Raw genomic sequence first — 18,574 nt, 5'->3', positions numbered from 1 at the left:
ACGATTGACCTTGCACCAGAGAGAGAGAGAGAGAGAGAGAGAGAGAGAGAGAGAGAAGTTAGACGAAGCCCTCATTAGGGCAAAACTTAGTTGCCGGCGGAGGCAGAAAAGGATACTCCAGCTCCGTCATTGAAAGGGCTAACTTAAGTTTGACTTGGCGAGGTCACAGGAGCAGGCCGGTTTCCATAACCTTGAAGCAATGGTCAGTAAGGAAGTGAGGGACAATCTTTAGGATTCCCTTGATTGCCAACTAGAGAAGCTGGACAGGCTTCGGGTCAAGAATTCAAGGCTAGGGAAATAGCACGACTTCAATGCCCAGGCTCCAGAAGAGATATGAGGAGCTTACTAAGTCCCAGAAGAGCAAATCAGACTCTTTCAAGGCCAAGTCCTAGAGGGTGAAGGAGTTAGAGGCTGATGCGTTGGAGATTAGGTTGGCCAAGACCAATCGTACGATAGCCGCTCGTGAAGCAACTATGGAGAACTTACACTCCCACATAGATCATGTTAAGGCTGCCGTCCCTCAGTTGCGAGCCAAGTTTTCACACATCTGTTTGGCTATCTAGAAGGCTTGGAGAGAATAAGGGACCATGTATTCGTTAACCTTCATAGTGACTTGAAGTCCTTGAAGGTGAAGGACCTTCCTCTAGACCCAGCAGAATTGAAGCGAGGTGCCTAAATAGAAAAGGAACTAATCCCAAGCACCCTCTTGGAAAACCTTGCCAGCTGAACCCCAATTGCCTTGAGTCTTTTTCTTTTGTGTTTGTGTTTTTATTTTCTTCATTTACATGTAAACTTTGTAACAATTTTAATGAATTTTGGGAGTAATACTTTATCTTCTCTTGTGCTCGTTTCTCCCTTTTTTAGTTTTTGCCTTTTCCTTTTCTTTTTTGTACTCAGGGGGTGTAATGACCGAGAGCAGTTACGTAAAGTTGGTGAGTAGATGCGACACCACTCCCCTTTGTTAGGAGGGCTTGACTAGGATTGAGCAGGCAACCTGGGTTACCCAAAGCCAGTACATTTCAGTAGCTTGCCCGTATTCCACAGGTTCCGTTTGTTTGGGGGGGGGGGGGTAGGGGGTGGGGGAAGGGGAGAGGGGTAGGGGGGGGGAGCTATATGAATGGATCAATACAAATAACACTAAATTGTAATTGTAATTGTAATTGTAATTGTAATTGTGGAGTTTGCAAACTTGGGTCGTATTGATGGGGTATAATTAAAGTTTGAGGTGCTTGCTTAGTTGCCGCCTCTTCACTGGAGGAGACACATCCTGGGAGTTAAAGTTGAGTAGTCAAGATACTAGACCCGCACTTTTCCAAGGAGAGGTCAGGATGCCTTTTGCGAACTCGCCTCTTTGGTTTCCCTGGAAAGGTAAGTTGTTGGACAGCTGAGGAGTTGGTTTGCTCTTCGCCGTAAAGGGGGTTGGGGTAAGTTGTCCTCTTCTGCGAGGGGGTAAAGTTGCTCTAAGTGGGACTCTCCCTTTAGTTTCTCATGCAGAGGTAAGCTGGACAGTTTGAGATTGGACCCACTCCCGCCCTTTGATATCACAAGAAAGGCAAGTGTCGAGTAGGCTAGCGTTGATCCTGCTCTTTGCCTTGGCAAAACTCGGGGAAGTTGCTGAGCCATTGAGGGGTTGAACCCGCTATCCATCGCAGGAGGGATAAAGTAGCCTTAAGGCATAACTCATCCATTCGTGACCTGCGAGGTGGTAAGTTGTCGAATAGCTAAGGAGCTGGGTCGACTCTTCGCCGTGATTGGGTCGGGGCCAGTAAGACTGTAAAGAATTCGGTCCAGATTAGCAAAACCAATTGGATTGGACCGAATCTTGGATTAGTCGGTTTAGTCCCAAAATATGTGGACCGATGAAATTCGATCTAATCCCGAGATCTCCAAATTTTGGACCAAACCGGACCGAATCGTATCGAGCCCCTATATATATTTTCAAAATATTTTTAATAATTTAATATATTATTTTTATATAGTAATTATATAAGCTAATGATATAATTTTCATCTAATTTATTATTATTGATCATATAAAATATAAAATAATATATGCCATCAATTAAAAGTAAATCATAAATCATGTGATAATTTATGTTATTATATGTAAATAGTTTACATCATACATTCATACATACTCTATTATTTACACTTAATTAAAATAATTAGATAATTATTTTTAAATACCTAAGTTGCAAGCAAACCTAAATAATCTATGTATAATGAAATTATTTAATATTCATTAACCATATATAAAATGTATAACTTTTATTAGTTATGCATATAAAAAAGTAAATTCTAAGTTAGTAAGTATTAATTATCAACATCATAAATATAATTATAGTAATATTTTTAATGAGTTAGTTATATAATCCACATTAATAATTCACTTAATTTTGATTTAGTAATTTAAATAACTTTTTTATTAATTTATTTGAAAAAAAAGAAGAAAAAAATAATAAAATAATTAGGCTGGACCGAATAGCTATCGGTTTGGTTTGATCCCTATAGATGTTTGGTCTAGTCCGGGGAAAATGATGGATCGAAAATTTCGGTTTATCACCGGACCAGATCGATTTACAGCCCTAGGGGTAAGTTATGGAGGAGCTAAGAGGTTGTACTTGCTCTCCTATGTGGGGGAGGTCGGGCTATCAGGAAGACTAGACTCGTCTATTAATCCTCACGTGGAGGTAAGTTGTCGAGTAGTTTGGGATTGGACCCACACCCGCCCGTTGACATCACATGAAAGGTAGGTGTTGAGGAGGTTGGAGTTGATCCCGCTCTTCTCAGTGAAGGAGGTCGAGGTAAGTTGCCAGACAGCCGAGAGGCTAAACCCACTCTCAATTACAGGAGGGATAGAGCATCCTTAAGGCATAACTCATCTCTTTGTGTCCCGTGCGGAGTAAGTTGCTGGGCAATTTGAGACTGGACCCACTCTCGCCCATTGACGCTCACAGGGAAGGTAAGTGTCAAGCAGCCAAAGGCTGGATTCACTTTCCACTGTGAGAGAGATAAAGCAGCCTTCAGGCGTAACCCATCCCTTTGGGTCCCATGAGGAGGTAAGTTGTCAGATAGCTAAGGAGCTAGGTTCGCTTTTCGCCCTGATGAGGCTAGGGTAAGTTACTTGGTAGCCGAGAGGCTGTACCTCTCTCCTCTGCAAGGGAGGTCGGGCCGCTGGGAAGGCTGGACTTGCCTATTGATTCTCATAGGGAGGTAAGTTCTCGGACAGTTCAGGACCAGACCCGCTCCCGCCCGTTGATATCATAGAAACGGTATGTTGTCGGCGATGGAGATTATGTTCTTAGAGAAAGGAGTTGAGATACAGTTGGAGAGGGTGTTTCAGGGCGAGACAATTCATTCTTGAAAAACCATACTTTCATTAATAGATTTTACATTGTTGGCCATGGTAATATAATGTACATATTTTACACTTTCCAACAATAAAACTTCTGAAGATGCTTAACATTCCAGGGGTGTGGCAGGTCATTCCCTTGAGAGTCTCGAAGCCAATAAGAGCTCGAGCTATTGTTGGCAGTAAACACGTAGGGGCCCTCCTACCGGGGACCCAGTTTTCCTTCGTCTCATGTGGTCGTCCTTTTTGCTTTAGCACTACGTCACCTATCCAGAATGCTCTTGGTTATACCCGTTTGTTGAAATATCATTCAGCTCTCCTCTTATTGACCACCATCCTTATTTTTGCTTCAAGCCTGGCCTCCTCCAACAAGTCAAGTTATTCTTCTAGTTGCTCGTTGTTGGAGCTTTGCTCAAAGTGTTACACCTTGTAGGTATGGATCCCAACCTCGACTGGTGGCATCGCCTCATGTTCATAGGTGAGAGTGAATGGCGTTTCTTCCATTGGGGTCCTCACTATGATCCGATATGCCCATAACACACCGAGGAGTTCCTCTTCCTAATTGCCTTTCCTGTCACTAACTTTCTTCTTGAGAATCCCCATCAACGTCTTATTAGTTGTCTCAACCTGTCCGTTAGACTATGGATATCCCGAAGATGAGTACCAGAATTTGATTCCCAACTCTCGGCACCAGTCTCGGTAGTGGTCAGATTCAAGCTACCTTCCGTTATCCAATATGATGATGTAGGGGATGCCAAATATGCAAATGACAGTCTTCCACAATAAGCGGGTGATGTTGCTTTCCGTGATCGTTGCCAATGGTTTAGCCTCTACACACTTAGTGAAGTAGTCTACTACCACCACCACAAGTTTTACTCCCCCTTTGCCCTGAGGGAGAGGGTTTACTAGGTCAACCCCTCATTAGGGGAACGACTAAGGCTAGGTAATTGATGTCAACTCCTCTGGTGGGCAATGAGGTACTTTGGAGTACTCTTGACATTTCCTACACTTCCGAATGTATTCTTTTGCATCTTGGGCCAACACGTACCTCTGCCAAGCAAATTTTCTCGTGTACCTCTACCAAAACTTACTAGGCTTCTTTGAATGAGATGCACCTTAAAAGAGGCGTGAAGTAACCTCGCTTGTACAAAACCCCATCAAGTAAGGTGTAGCGTGATATTCTGTTCCTGATTTTCCTAGCTTCCCACCTGTTATCTAGCAGCTCGTTGGCATCTACGTACTTGATTATGTCCAATGCCCATTCTGGGGTTTTCGGCTTTACCTCCATGACTTCAACTCCTATAGCGGGCACTTCAACAATCCTGACCATCGTTTGTTCTAGTAGAGGAGACTCTTCTTGTTCAGACGCTGCTCATGCCAACTTGTCCACTTTTTGGTTCTTGGACCTTAACACTTGTTGGATCTGAAAATATTTGAACTAGGTGCACTCATGCTCATCAGTGTTAAGTACTTCTTCAAATTTCACTATTTGTAGCAAACTCCCTTCACACCTGTTTGATCACCACTTGAGAGTTGACCCACACCTCTATCTCTTTAGCGCCTAATGATCTGGCGATTACCAACCTAGAGAGTAGTGCCTCATACTCGCTTAATAGTGTAATCATGCTCCTCACCCGTATCCGTAGCAATATGCACCTCCACTCCCCCCTCTAGCCTGGCAAGACAAGCCATCAACGTTGACCTACCAGGCTTCAAGGAAGGAGCATGTTTAGCTTTTTCTGGAAAGCTGGTGAACTTTGATCACTGGGATTCATACACCATTTCGGGGTACATACTCGATGTCGAACTCACTCAGCTCAATTGTCCAATTCATTAGGCACCCCAAGGCATCTGGTCTTGTAAACTTTTCTTTAGGGGGGTTTGGTAAGGACCCTCATCGGGTGAACTTGGAAATATGGGCAAAGGCGTCAGGTGGTTATTACTAAGGTGAATGAGAGCTGGTCCATGCACGAGATCTGGCTTCTGCTCCTCGGTAAGCATGGCTGGTGTAATACACTAGCTTTTGGATTCCCCTTTTGTCTTATATAAGTGCTGAGGAAGCCGCATGTGGGGAAACTGTCAAGTACATGATTAAAGTCTCTCCACACTTTGGTTGGCCGAGTAGTGGAGGGCTGGTGAGGTACCTTTTGAGAGCCTCGAATGCTTAGTTGCAGTCATCATCCCATGTTTGTGCCTTTCGCAATACCATTGAAAAATGGTAGGCACTTATCAGTGGACCTCGATACGAATTTGTTAAGGGCCGCTACTCGTCAGGCAAGTTTTTGTACTTTGTTGATATTCCAAGGTGTGGTCATGTGGAGTATAGCCTCCACTTTCTCTAGATTAGCTTTTATTCCCCATTCTGAAACCATGAAGCCTAGGAATTTCCCAAAGACCACTCCAAAGGCACACTTTGCCAGGTTGAGTTTCATTTGGTATTGCCGCAATATTGCAAAAGCTTCATGGAGGTTGGTGAGGTGTTGCTCAGGGACCCTACTTTTGCCTAGCAAATTAGCCACGTAGACCTTCATATTTTTCCCTATCTGATTTTTAAACATGCGGTTGACTAGCCATTGATAGGTAACCCCCATGTTTTTTAATCCAGATGGCATACCCGAGTAGCAATACAACCTCATATCAGAGATGAACGAAGTCTTCTCCTTATCATCAGGGTTCATACTGATCTAGTTGTACCCAAAATAGGCTTTCATAAAACTCAGCATGCGATGGCCTGCAATGGAGTCAATGATCTAATCGATGCGGGGTAGTGGGAAGCTATCATTTGGATACATCTTATTCAAATTGATGAAGTCGACGCATATTCTCCATTTGCCATTTGGATTTTTCACCAACACAATGTTGAACAGCCAGTCGGAGTAATGCGCCTCTCATATGAAGCCCGTCACGAGTAATAGGTCAACCTCTGCAACGATGGCGGCGTTCTTCTCAGCATTGAAGTTTTGGCATTTCTGTCTGACCCCCTTCGCTTCCAGGTCCACGCTCAGGTGGTGTTGCATAATCTTCGAGTCGATCCCGGACATATCCTCATGATTCCAGGTGAAGACATCAAGGTGTTCTGTGAGGAGTTGTTGTATGGCGCACCTCATTTTAGGTGCCATTCTGTCACCAATTCTGGCTATAGTTTCAAGGAAGCTTGGGTCTAGGGGGATTAACTCCAGCGGCTCATTCGGCTCTACCTTCCTGAGGGTTTGTTCATCTCAGATTTCTCTATCCGTTGTGGCGTGTTCAGGTAGGGGCAAGAGAGCGTGATCATCATCCGTGTGGTGGACTACATGCACCCTGCCATCCTTTGGCTTCAATTCTTGTACGTAACACACTTGTTTCCAAGACTTGCTCACCTCGGATTTCACCTACTCCTTAAGGGGTCGGAAGCTTCATCTTTAAGTAATAAGTCGACGTCACTACCCTCAAGCTGTTGCGGGTAAGCCTGCCAAGTATGGTGTTTACGATGATGGAGCTTTTACCACTATGAAGTTGGCCATGGTTAAGGCCGTATAAGGGGCCTTCCCTAGTAAGACAGATAGGGTGAGGGTGCCTACCTATTGGCTAGACCATATCCCTCTAGAAACCTTTCAATGGCATGGGTGCTGGCCGAAGACGAATGATATCAATCCCCACCTGAGTGAAGGCTTCCTAGAAAAGGATGTCAGTGGAGTTGCTATTGTTGACGAGGATCCTTCTGGTGGTGAAGTTGGTAACAAGCATAGTCATCGCCAGAGCATCATCATAGGGGTAGAGGAACCCTTCCTCGTGGCCGTCTCTAAAGGAGATGATGGGTGAAGGATCACCCCTCCTATGCTTGTTGGGAAAGTATTCAGCAGAGTACACCTTTTGGTATCGTGCCCGGCTGGCGTGTGCCATCCTTTTGGATGAGGTGGTGCCCCCATTGGCAAGCCCTCTCATAATGGTCTTGATCTTGCCCAGTGGGGGGGTTTACTTGGGGTGGCATTCGAGAGTGACCATGAGGTGGCCTCTGTTAAGCTGTTCTTCCTCTTGGGCTTCCTTCCCTCCTTGGCCTATTGGGCCTTTCTACACTTCTCTCATATGACCTCATTTTCTGCTCCCACTTTGGTCTCTAGCTAGGAGGTACTGGGGTCTCGATTGCTCAATCTCCTCTCTCTCTTCCTTCAAGGAAATGCAATCTTCCGTGTTGTGGGTGTTCGACTAGTGGTAGGTGTAGTAACGACGATTATTGTTTCTATAGCCTACTTCTCAAGTGGCACAGATCTTCTTTTTGGATAGTGAGTGTTGTTTGGTTGAATCGAAACCCCAGACCTTTTGTAGGGGCTTCTTCCCTCATATTTTCATGTAGTTTCTTCTCTGTCTTCTCGCGTGCCTTGCTCTTGCCCAACGCCTTCCCCTTTCTAAAAGTTATTTTCCAGTTCTTTCTTCCTGGGATGGGTTAAGGCCTATATACTCGATGTTAATAAAATTGTCAGCTTGATCCATAAACTCTTGCAGGGTGGTTGGAGTTCTCCAAGCTAATTCTGCTATGAACTGAGATTAGGGCCATACTCCCCCTAATAGTGCTACCAAAGTTATTTTCTCATCTAGGTTGTCTGTTGTTATGCACTCCTTGTTGAATCTAGACAAGTATGTCTTTAGGCCCTCATCTTCCCCATGTTTGATGGTGAGGAGATACGCCACAGGGCATCTGCTCCTTCTGCTTGCCATAAACTGTGTAAGGAATAGGTGAGCTAGCTCCTCGAAGCTATCTATGGATTCGGGCATTAGAGACCCAAACCATACTCTTGTTGATCTCCTCAAAGTTAGTAGAAAGATCCTATAGGCCACTTCCCTTAGGAAACCATGCAGAGTCATGTGGGCTATAAAAGGTCTCAAAGGGTTCATGGGGGTCCCTGGTCGAGTCATACATGTCCATGAGGGAAACTCGAAACTTAGGGGATAGCGGCACAACCATCACTTCTGTGCTGTGTTGGTGAGCAGTTGGTCTACTGATGATGATGTACCTTTCCTCTTCGCCATCTCTTCATACTTCCCTTTGAGGTTACGCAACTCGCTCTGCATATTCCTCATTTCTGCCTCTGCATCACCTCCTACTCTTGTGTTTCTGGACTCCACATGTTCGTTGTTGCTGGGTTTCGCTTCATTTTCTGGTCCGTTGGTCGCTACTTTGAGCATGTCATTCTCTTTTTTGAGAGTCTCTACCTCAATAGTTAGCTTTTCCACTGGTTGCTCCATCGCCACGAGCCTCGCTTCCATGTTCACTGATGTCACTTCTTCTTGTCTCCGAGTTGTCTAAGAACAGGTTGTTGCAGACATACGAAAGACACGTGAAGTCTATAAGGATCCCACAGACGACGCCACTCTTAACGTCGTGTTTTGTACACTTTTGGGCTGGGTTCCTGCAACTCTGGAGCTTCATATCTGCGCACTCGAGAAACCAAGGGAGATGAGTTCGATGGTGGCCGTAGAGCCTCCGATTCTAAAGTCGGTAAATCTACTTAATAATTTGTGTTAGAGCACGAGAGCTTCGAGAGAATTCTTTGTACTTGGGGGTCGGCTTTTATATGTGATTTTTGGGGTGGACATCTCATACCTTGTCTTAGAGGGCTCATGTCAATTCAATTGTTGTTTGGTCAGAATCCTTTAATGTGGCATTGCTCCTGGGGTGGCGCCATTAATGTAGTGCAAAGTTAGGGGAGTGGCGCCATTAATGCGGAGTGGCTCCATGAATAGACTTTAGCCTGTAGGTGACTTTAGCATGTAGGTGATCATTGCCTAGTCTCTCCATACCTTAGGTTAGGAGATTGAGGGTCTTTCGCATCTCTCGCTCGCTTGTCTGTACAAGTTCTCGAGTGTTAGGTGTTATTGGAGAGTATCAAGGTGGTGAGTCCCATCTATCCCTCTTTTCCCGCACGGGGGTTGCTTCATGGGTTGGTTTAGTTTACGGGCTAAGTACTTCAAAGGAGTGCAATGCCTTCTTTAGATAATGATCGTTGGGCCAGGCTGGGCCACTTGTAGTCTATTGCGGGCATGTCATATGTGCCAGAGAAAAGGAGGGAAAATCCTCTTACATGGAGTATGTAGGGATGATGAATAGAAATTTTTCATGACTTGTGATTTGCTATGGAATTAAATTTTAGATTACGTTTGATGTTGAGATGATATTAGATGATTTGTGAATAATAATAAAAAATAAAAAAATAATAATAACAAATAAGAAAGAACTTATTAATAATAATTTATAAATAATAGTGAAGTAGTCTTTATTGAACACTCGTCGGGTCTGATTTGGATACAAGAAGTATTTCTTCTCATCTCATCTTATGATTATAACTTTTCTAAATTTATATAAAAAATATAATATATAATTTCATTTTTTTTAAAAAAATTTAAAATAATAATAATATTTAAAAATAATATTTTAATAGTAATTTACTTTATTTTTAATTTTTATCTCAATTCCTCTAATGTCACTTCCTTATCATTACGGCAGCAATTGATGTTCCTTGTTTAGAGCAATTTTCCGATCAAAATGCTTTTTGCATTAGATTAGACCATGCAATGGTGCGCAACTCATTTTTTAGAATGTGAGCAGCTCGGGTGATCGATTGGTTATGTTTGGATAAGGGGAGTATTACGAATATTTTTAGAATATTTTATTATTATTTATTATTTTATTATTATTTATATTTATTTTTTATTATTATTTATTATTTTATATATATATTTTTTATTACTGTCCACAATTATTCTAATGTCACCATTCAAACCTACATTATCATTTTCCTCTCCATCATTTCACACTCTTCGACACTTGTCATTCATAGCTGCCATTCTGATCTTTTATAGTCTTCCGACTATCTTACAGTCGAGGGAAGCACAAACACAGAGGTTGAGAGAGATTCAGAGAGAGAGAGAGGGAGGGAGAATGTGGCCGTTTAACCGAAAAGGGCTATCCGGGTTTTCCTCATCTTCCACGGCAGAGGAAGTTACTCGAGGGATTGATGGGACTGGTCTCACTGCCATTGTAACAGGTTCATGTTCTATCTTTTTTTTTTTTTTATTCTTCTTTTTAAATTTCATTTCCCCGTGAAGGAGGAATTTTATTGTAGATGGTATGGGAAAGATGACAACTTTATCTGTCTTTGGTTTTCTGACAAATTGATCTATCAAAGATGACTGCTGCTTGATTTTGGAAAGAATATGTGAAAAGAGTTTTCTATGATAAATTCTTTTAATTGTGACGAGGCTCTGGATGGTGTGTAGAACACACATCCACTCAAATATAATAGACTCCATTTTCGAAGGAAAGAAGAATTCTTGCGGACGAAGTTATTGAATTGTGGGGGTTTCTGCAGGGTTCTTGTGCTTTGCTATTTGTATGTTCTGGCGGTCAAAATTTAATTATCTCGACTGTTTATATCAGTAGAACCGGAATCCATTTATTTTTTTGACTTTATGGGGATTTTCCATGAATTCTTGTTTTGCACAAAAAATTGTCAGTATCTTTAAACGTCATTCGTAACGTATTCTTCAAAACCATTTGCTACATGCACTAACTGGCGTACTTGCTGCTTGTGGATCCTCCAATTACAGGAGCATCTAGTGGTATTGGCACTGAAACTACCCGAGTTCTTGCGATGCGAGGTGTCCATGTAGTTATGGCGGTTAGGAATATGGCTGCTGGTAAAGATGTCAGAGAAGCAATAGTCAAGGAAATCCCCGTAGCCAAGGTTGAGGCCATGGAATTAGATCTTAGCTCAATGGCGTCTGTAAGGAAATTTGCTTCAAATTTCAATTCCTCTGGGCTTCCGCTGAACATCCTAATGTAAGAAACGGGTGCAAGCTGTAATGGTGGCTATACTTCCACGTTGGTTTTTACCAGTCCATAAATGTATTACTGTTGCACTGGCTTATACCCATGAAAACATTTTTGTACGTTTCTGTTTCTTGAGCCTCAGCTAAGGGATTAAACAAGGGGTGATTCTTGTCTTTTCTGTTTTAAGTAACAATGCAGGAGTTATGGCAACACCATTCATGCTCTCCAAGGACAACATAGAACTACAGTTTGCGACGAATCACTTAGGTATTTTGCATTAATTGGAGATCTATTATCTAACCGATGTTATTAACCGGTGTTTAAAAATCACCTCAATGACCCATCAGTCTTACATCATGACCAAATGCTCTCTTTAGATGCCAAATTGAGTTGTGTAGGATTAAGTCCTGCCTTTTTCTCATTTCTTTTCCTTTTGCAGGTCATTTTCTTTTGACACATCTTTTGTTGGACACTATGAAAAGAACAGCACGTAAAAGTGGTAAAGAAGGAAAAATTGTTAATGTGTCCTCAGGAGCTCACCAGTTCTCATACCGCGAAGGAATCCGTTTCGATAGAATAAATGATAAACATGGGTATTACAATCTCATCTTAACTAGTCTGTCATTTGACTCCACTTTCAAAAAGATATTCCATTCCTATCAGATAAATCAGCATTTAGGATACCCAATAATTATGTATTTGCTTCTTAATTTGTCAGGGGCTTATTTGGTTTTATAGAGAACTTCCGTCATTCGTTTTCATTTTATATCTACAGAATGTACTTTTAATGGATTTCTTGTAGATGTTATGCATCCAAAGTTTGTGGTATTATAGCCTATAGGTCATTACCTAGACTGTTCACGTCCAAGTGGGTTCCTAGATATGATCCTAACCTTCATTCATTCGGTATGAACAAGTAAGTGGGTTCACATGGTTGCCCTGGACACATTGAGCATTGTATCAAACAGTGGCTCCTCTTTGATACCCTAATCTACTTTTAATGGATTTCTTGTACATCTTATGCATCCAAATTTTGTGGTATTATAGCCTAAAGGTCATTACCTAGACCGTTCACGTCAAAGTGTGTTCCTAGATATGACCTGACCTTCATTCATTCTATATGAAGCCAGTACTTTGTTATGCATCTAACTTTTCTTGTATTATAGCCTAAAGGTCATTACCTATACCGTTCGCATCAAAGTGTGTTCCTAGATATGATCCTAACCTTCATTCATTCTGCATGAAGCCAGTAATTGGGTCCACATAATTGCCCTGGGGCCTGGACACATCGAGCATTGAATCAAACAGGGGCTTCTCTTTGATACCCTAGGCCACTTGACAAAATAGACCACATCACTACCCAACAAGTTCACAAAAAAACTCTTATTTTTCAAACTTCATACCTTGTCAGCCTCTACCATTCATCATAGCAAGATCAATCTTCATAAATGCATTTTGCTGATGAATTGCTTGATAATATTAGTATTATTAATCTTGAAGTTATATGATGTGTATTACCTATCAAAAACAAGTTTTATGATGTGAATTAAAAACATAATTATTTAGTCGGAATCCACCATTAGTATCTGACCTTTATGTACGTTACTGTCTTAATCTGAGAATTAAAAATCTGACAAGTTTTAGTCACATTGTATTTTTTCCTAACTGTACTTAATTATTTTATTTATTCTATTTTCACGGTATATTTAGACCAGATAATTTTGTATACATTTGATAGTGTTTGGAATTTCATACATACAGGTATAGCAGTCTAGCTGCATATGGCCAATCAAAACTTGCCAATATTTTGCACGCCAATGAGCTTGCAAGACATTTCAAGGTATTTGAGTTTCTACAGAAGAGCAGTGAAAGAGAAGATCTATTTGCAGTAAAGAGTTTCTGGTTTATGTATGAAAGAAAAGCAGTTTTTCTGATTGTCGCCAACTGTCCAACTTAACATTATTGTTTGTTGTGATCCTTATGATTTTTATAGCTCAATACTGCAACTCATATACCTTTATTTGCAACTTTTCTTTTCCATTTTTCATAAATTTATTTTTAGGATTATATTTTAGTAAACATTGAATTAATTCTAAAATTCATATTTTTATTTGGCTTTTGATACGTATTTCAGTTATGATAGCTTATCTTAAATTCTGTGTGCTTGCTAAAGTGATTCACTTGGTGTAGTGATCAGAAATATTCTTGGATAGCCCAATGGGGTTTTCTTTTCCCTTCTTTGAAGTGTAGGAATGGCAATTGAGAAGTTAGAGCATGTTTCTAACCATGTAGGTACACTACTATCTACTTAGACATTTCATCCAGGAGGGGAGCTTCTTAGTGGGCGAGTTGGAGAGGGGCCTTACTTGTGTTCTTCCTGTTGGGAATTTTGAACCTACCAAATTCACCCCTCCTAAGATCTACTATTTGCAGGAATAACAAGAAAAATAGAGAAATAATAACAACACAAGATTTTACGTGGAAACTCCTAAACAGGAGAAAAAAACCAGACCCAAAGAAGAAAATTCACTATGTGAAAAATTGTTACAATCACACAATTTTTCTCCTCGCCCCAAACACACTCACAAAGCTTCTCCACTAGCATAACTTTAACTTTACACTTCTTCCAATTTTTACAAAAATGGCTAATAGAGGAATTTAACTAAAATTAAAAGTTACTAAATAAGCTTTCAACTGGTGCACTTAAACTAAGAGGCTAAGCCTATTATTTATAGCTCCGAGCCTATGCCCTTTATTTTCTTTCCACCTGTGTGGGACTAAAAAAAAGAGAAACAAGTCAACAATCTCCACTTTGCGACTTTGACTGGTCCCACAGCCAAACTCCACCTCAATGAAGATCTTCATAACTTCTGCTATCATGCTTCACCATAAAAGCATACCCACTCAGAATAAACCAATTCCAAGCATTTCACTTTGGCTCATGTCGAAAAAACAACCTTGCTGAAAAATTATAGTGTAACTTCCACGTTTGTTTCCCTTGGAAGTTCATCAGCCATCGACATGAATTTCCACCACACACTTTGCATCAATGCCAAACCAATGCCTGTGTGCAAATTTGTTGCCCCGCTAATATTAACATATCCTCTATCATGACAACTTTGGAAATTAGCGGCATGCCATGAGGATATACATGTCTCTTTTTCCATAGAGAGACAACATTAGCATCAATACCAGTATCTCCATTTACTTACTTGGAGCCATTTGCCAAACCTGCTCCTTGTACTAGCCGTTTCACCAGTCGCTAGTATCACTATTGACTTCAAGGGTTGGTTTGCCCTTCAACGTTTTGTGTAATCCTGATTAATCAAAATATCATTAACTTGTACTTGCCATAAGCTAAAATTGATTCTCCCATCAAATTTCTCCACCTCAAATCTGATAAGATTTGAAACTACTTCCTGACATTACTTTGATGAAGTTACCGTAAAAATGAATAGTACCTCACTAAGTAAGTTTTCAGGAAAGATTGGAGGGTCATAATGTAATGGACACGCTTAAAATTTTCAATCTTCTAGATAGAACCTCTTTAGGCTGTACGTATCCACACTACCATACCAAAGCTCTACCCCACAAAAAAAACTTAGTGGCTCTGATACCAATTGTTGGAAATTTTGGACCTACCAAATTCACCCTCCCTAAGATCTACCATTTGTAGGAATAACAAGAAAAATAGAGAAATAATAACAATACAAGATTTTACGTGAAAACTCCTAAACAGGAGAAAACCACCAGACTCAAAGAAAAAAATCCATTATGTGAAAAATTGTTACAATCATACAATTTTTGTCCTCACCCCAAACACACCCACAAAGCTTCCCCACTAGCATAACTTTAACTTTACACCTCTTTCCATTTTTACAAAAAGGGCTAATAGAGGAATTTAACTAAAGTCAAAAGTTATTAGATAAGCTTTCAATTGGTGCACTTAAACTAAGAGGCTAAGCCTTTTATTTATAGTTCTGGGCCTATGCGCTCTATTTTCTTTCCATCGGTGTGGGACTAAAAAAAAGAGCAACAAGTCAACACTTCCCTCCTGTGACAACTAAGAAAAAGATTTCTGCTGTGTGTCTGAGTACATGCAGTCAACTGAGTGTCCTATAACAGGAATGAAATAGGATCTACATGTGTGTTGGTTATCATTAAAGAGGGATGAAGACAGGATTTCAGTCTTCCAACATGGTTTGAGATTTATGTTAGAAATTTTGGTATGTTAAGAGAATTTTAGTTGATAATACATGTGGACCCCTTTGTCCCTTATATGCTTTACGCTGTGTAATGCTGCTCTATATGGAACAACTGTGACTAATAGATCCTAAGATTATTTTGAGTCCTTCCTTTACAGGTGTCTTCAGACTTCTGGGCATATAAATTTGTTTACAATGTAGTATTTAGTGGCTTAACAGTACCATACTTGCCACGAAAAAACAAACTTAAGCGCACTATGGTTTCATTCTCTTTTAGTGGGAAATAAGCACCTTTGAATGGAAACACCACGCTGACCTGCTAAGAAAGAGAAGCTGAGGTGATAGATTATGTGGAATGCAATCTGTTTATGACTAGCAGGCTATCTGGCCTATAATTAATCCAAGTGCTTCTTTTCTCCAAATGATTGTATTCTGGCTTCCTACCATGCTATCTTTTTACAAACCCTTTGTTTAGTTAATAAAGAGTATCATGTTTCATTCTTCAATAGTCGCAGTACAATAATAAGTCTTTGAAGGGAATTTACAATTGTGGACTATGAGGGAAATTTCAAATTTGACTGTCAGAGTCTTGCTTATTGTGCATAAAGATATATATATATTAATCATTTCCTAGTGGTTTGATCTTTAGGAGCAACAGTGATATTTTGTTGTAAAATGATGAACTTCTGTGGTGACATTTTGCTGAAGTTTTTGTTTCGTTGAACTTTGTATCTTCTCCTGCAGTTTAGACTTGAACCTCCAACTAACAATTAACAAGTTAACTCCAAAGGGTTTGAGTGGTCAGGGCTCAAGTCTTAGTGGTATGCTCCCTCTAGGTCTAAGGTTAGAATCTTTTTGGGTGCAAACAGTTTCTAAAGGCCATGGCAGAATTCCTCTTTGAATTACCTGAGGTGCACTTGTGGGAAACTCCTTAACATGGGGCTGCGCAACCCCAAGATTAGTCAGGATTTTGTTCTCGAACACTGTGTGCCAATTAAAAAGTCAACAAGTATAGAGCCTGTCAAGGTTATTTGTCATTGTCCTATTACATGTAATATTTATGTACAGTTTCAGAAAAGGTCCTTGGCAGAGGCTATTTTCTGTCCGACATGTACAGTATCAGCTTTTATATATATATATATATTAATATACACATACCTGAGCTTACTCTTCTGTCTGTATGAAGTCATGTTGAAGTTGAATCCATTATTTCGGTGCTTGTTTCTTGAACAGGAAGATGGGGTGGATATAACTGCAAATTCACTTCACCCTGGCGCAATTGTCACCAATCTTTTTCGCCAGAACAAGATTGTGAATGGTACCCACTTTATTGAATCTCGTTATAAATACGTGTTTGTAGGTGTAGGTGTAGTTGTATCGTGGAACTGTAGTTTCCACTGAATTTCCTAGTTTATTTCAATCCTATGGATTTTTAGTTTTTTTGAGTAAACATAGCCATACATGTGAATATACCATGATATATTTTCAGAAATTATGCAGCAGTTCCTCCATGTTTTCATATATTGGCTTTTCACAGGTTTTTGAAACCCCTATTGCTGGAGATGTTTTGATTGTTTAGAGAAAGCTATTGACTATTTTCGCTATTGTAAATATGCAGGCTGATACATTAGAATGTGTAAAATCTCAAAGGTCATGGATGACTCCTTTCATGATTGATTCAAAATATCACGGGTTAATAGCTATCTTATTCTGGTGCAGGTCTTGTTGATAAGCTTGGTAGATTTGTGCTTAAAAACGTTCAGCAGGTAAGCATTATTTTAATTATACCTGTTAGCTGAATCAATTAATATTTGTGAACGCTCCGTACATTTTCAGGGAACTATGATGATATTCACTTCATTTAAATGTTCAAATAGAATCTAAATTCTCAATTGCCTTTCTCTCGTGAAAGTGATAGACATCTTGAGTTTTGCTCTCATTGTCTGGATGCCAAAGAAGGGTCAATGAGGGAGAGCTTGTTATTGTTAACGTATTCTCTCTAAAACTATTCAATCTCCTGTTTGTTATACAAGAAGATCCATGCTTCAAGAAGAAGATCCTATATATACTCGCCAACAAATCCTATATTTAAGTATTGTCTATGAGTATTGTTTAGATGAGGTCTCATGAAAATATGGCGAACATATTGTACATGCTTTCATAACCATTACAGTGGTAGCTGTCTTGTCTGATACTAAATGCTCTGTAATCCTAGTTTCCAACAAAATGAATGAAAATCTGGAAGTTCACGTGGGTGTTACTGGGATTGCAATCCAGCCATCATCTCATTACAAAGAAGTTCTTGCTTCTGATTCTTTATATATGATCACAGGGAGCTGCGACAACTTGTTATGCGGCCATGCACCCTCAAGTTAAGGGGGTGAGTGGCGAATTCTTTGTGGACAGTAACCTATCCGAGGCAAGCACACAGGGTAGGGACATTGAGTTGGCAAAGAAACTCTGGGATTTCAGCATGAATTTGATTAGATGATGTACTCATAACTCATCAAAGATTTTCATACTTCCCATTTGAAAATATATAGTCAAAATGACATTATTAAAACTATATTTATCATGTCCTGAATCGAAGAGTCTTATTATATATATGTGCGTGTGTGCATATTCTCCTGATTCCCCCATTTCTTAAGTTGGTAGAAGAAAGAAGTATAACGGTCTGTTTTCCTGATTATGTAGTTGAATAATAAAGTTATTTTCTCAAGCAAAGCAATTGTTATTGGTACACCTACTTTTTGTGGGAGGGTTACAAAAGCACAATAATATTTATCTTGTTGAATGGCCTGGTGAATTGATCACTTTGATGGTAGTCATATCAGTGGAAAAAGGTTTGCTACCTTTTTTTTTTTAATTTATAATTTATAATAATTCAAGTAGAGACCTGCCATTCTTATAACATCTGATTTCTGCGAAGCACCGGCGTAAAGAGATGAAAATAGCAATATATGTCGTCCTTGAAAGTCATGGTACAGCTCTAAACTACAATCGTTGAGAAAATGTTGATTGATTGAGCTGAGCGAGTGGGGAAAAAATGAATGTAACCTTTGAGCATCTGTGGATGATAAGTGCCGGAATGGAGCGGGGAATATGAGTAATTACTTGGTTTATGCGCTATGCCTAATTACTTGTCTAAAAAAATAGAAAGTAATATGCACCACTAGCTGATTAGTCGATGAAAATAAAAATTCCTTTCTGA

General features: G+C 40.1%; 1 protein-coding gene across 1 annotated transcript; it reads left to right on the top strand.

Annotated features, from left to right (window-relative positions):
* Positions 1-10,135: 10,135 nt before the first annotated feature.
* On the top strand, positions 10,136-18,087 carry LOC122313213 (short-chain dehydrogenase TIC 32, chloroplastic-like). The gene is made up of 8 exons (XM_043128005.1): positions 10,136-10,373; positions 10,936-11,167; positions 11,346-11,425; positions 11,598-11,751; positions 12,920-12,998; positions 16,597-16,681; positions 17,083-17,129; positions 17,696-18,087. The coding sequence occupies exons 1-8, from the start codon at positions 10,268-10,270 to the stop codon at positions 17,852-17,854; spliced, it is 942 nt and encodes a 313-aa protein (XP_042983939.1). The 5' UTR covers positions 10,136-10,267; the 3' UTR covers positions 17,855-18,087.
* Positions 18,088-18,574: the final 487 nt, after the last annotated feature.

This window comes from Carya illinoinensis, chromosome 6 (assembly GCF_018687715.1).
Source record: "Carya illinoinensis cultivar Pawnee chromosome 6, C.illinoinensisPawnee_v1, whole genome shotgun sequence".
NCBI classification, from domain to species: domain Eukaryota; kingdom Viridiplantae; phylum Streptophyta; class Magnoliopsida; order Fagales; family Juglandaceae; genus Carya; species Carya illinoinensis.
This window is presented reverse-complemented; position numbering and strand designations above follow the sequence as displayed.

Bases quoted from the DNA above. Each gene is read 5' to 3' on its own strand.
- LOC122313213 (XM_043128005.1), top strand. From the start codon at position 10,268: ATGTGGCCGTTTAACCGAAAAGGGCTATCCGGGTTTTCCTCATCTTCC. The intron at 10,374-10,935 runs GTTCATGTTCTA...CTCCAATTACAG, and splicing joins TCTCACTGCCATTGTAACAG to GAGCATCTAGTGGTATTGGC. The intron at 11,168-11,345 runs GTAAGAAACGGG...TTCTGTTTTAAG, and splicing joins CTTCCGCTGAACATCCTAAT to TAACAATGCAGGAGTTATGG.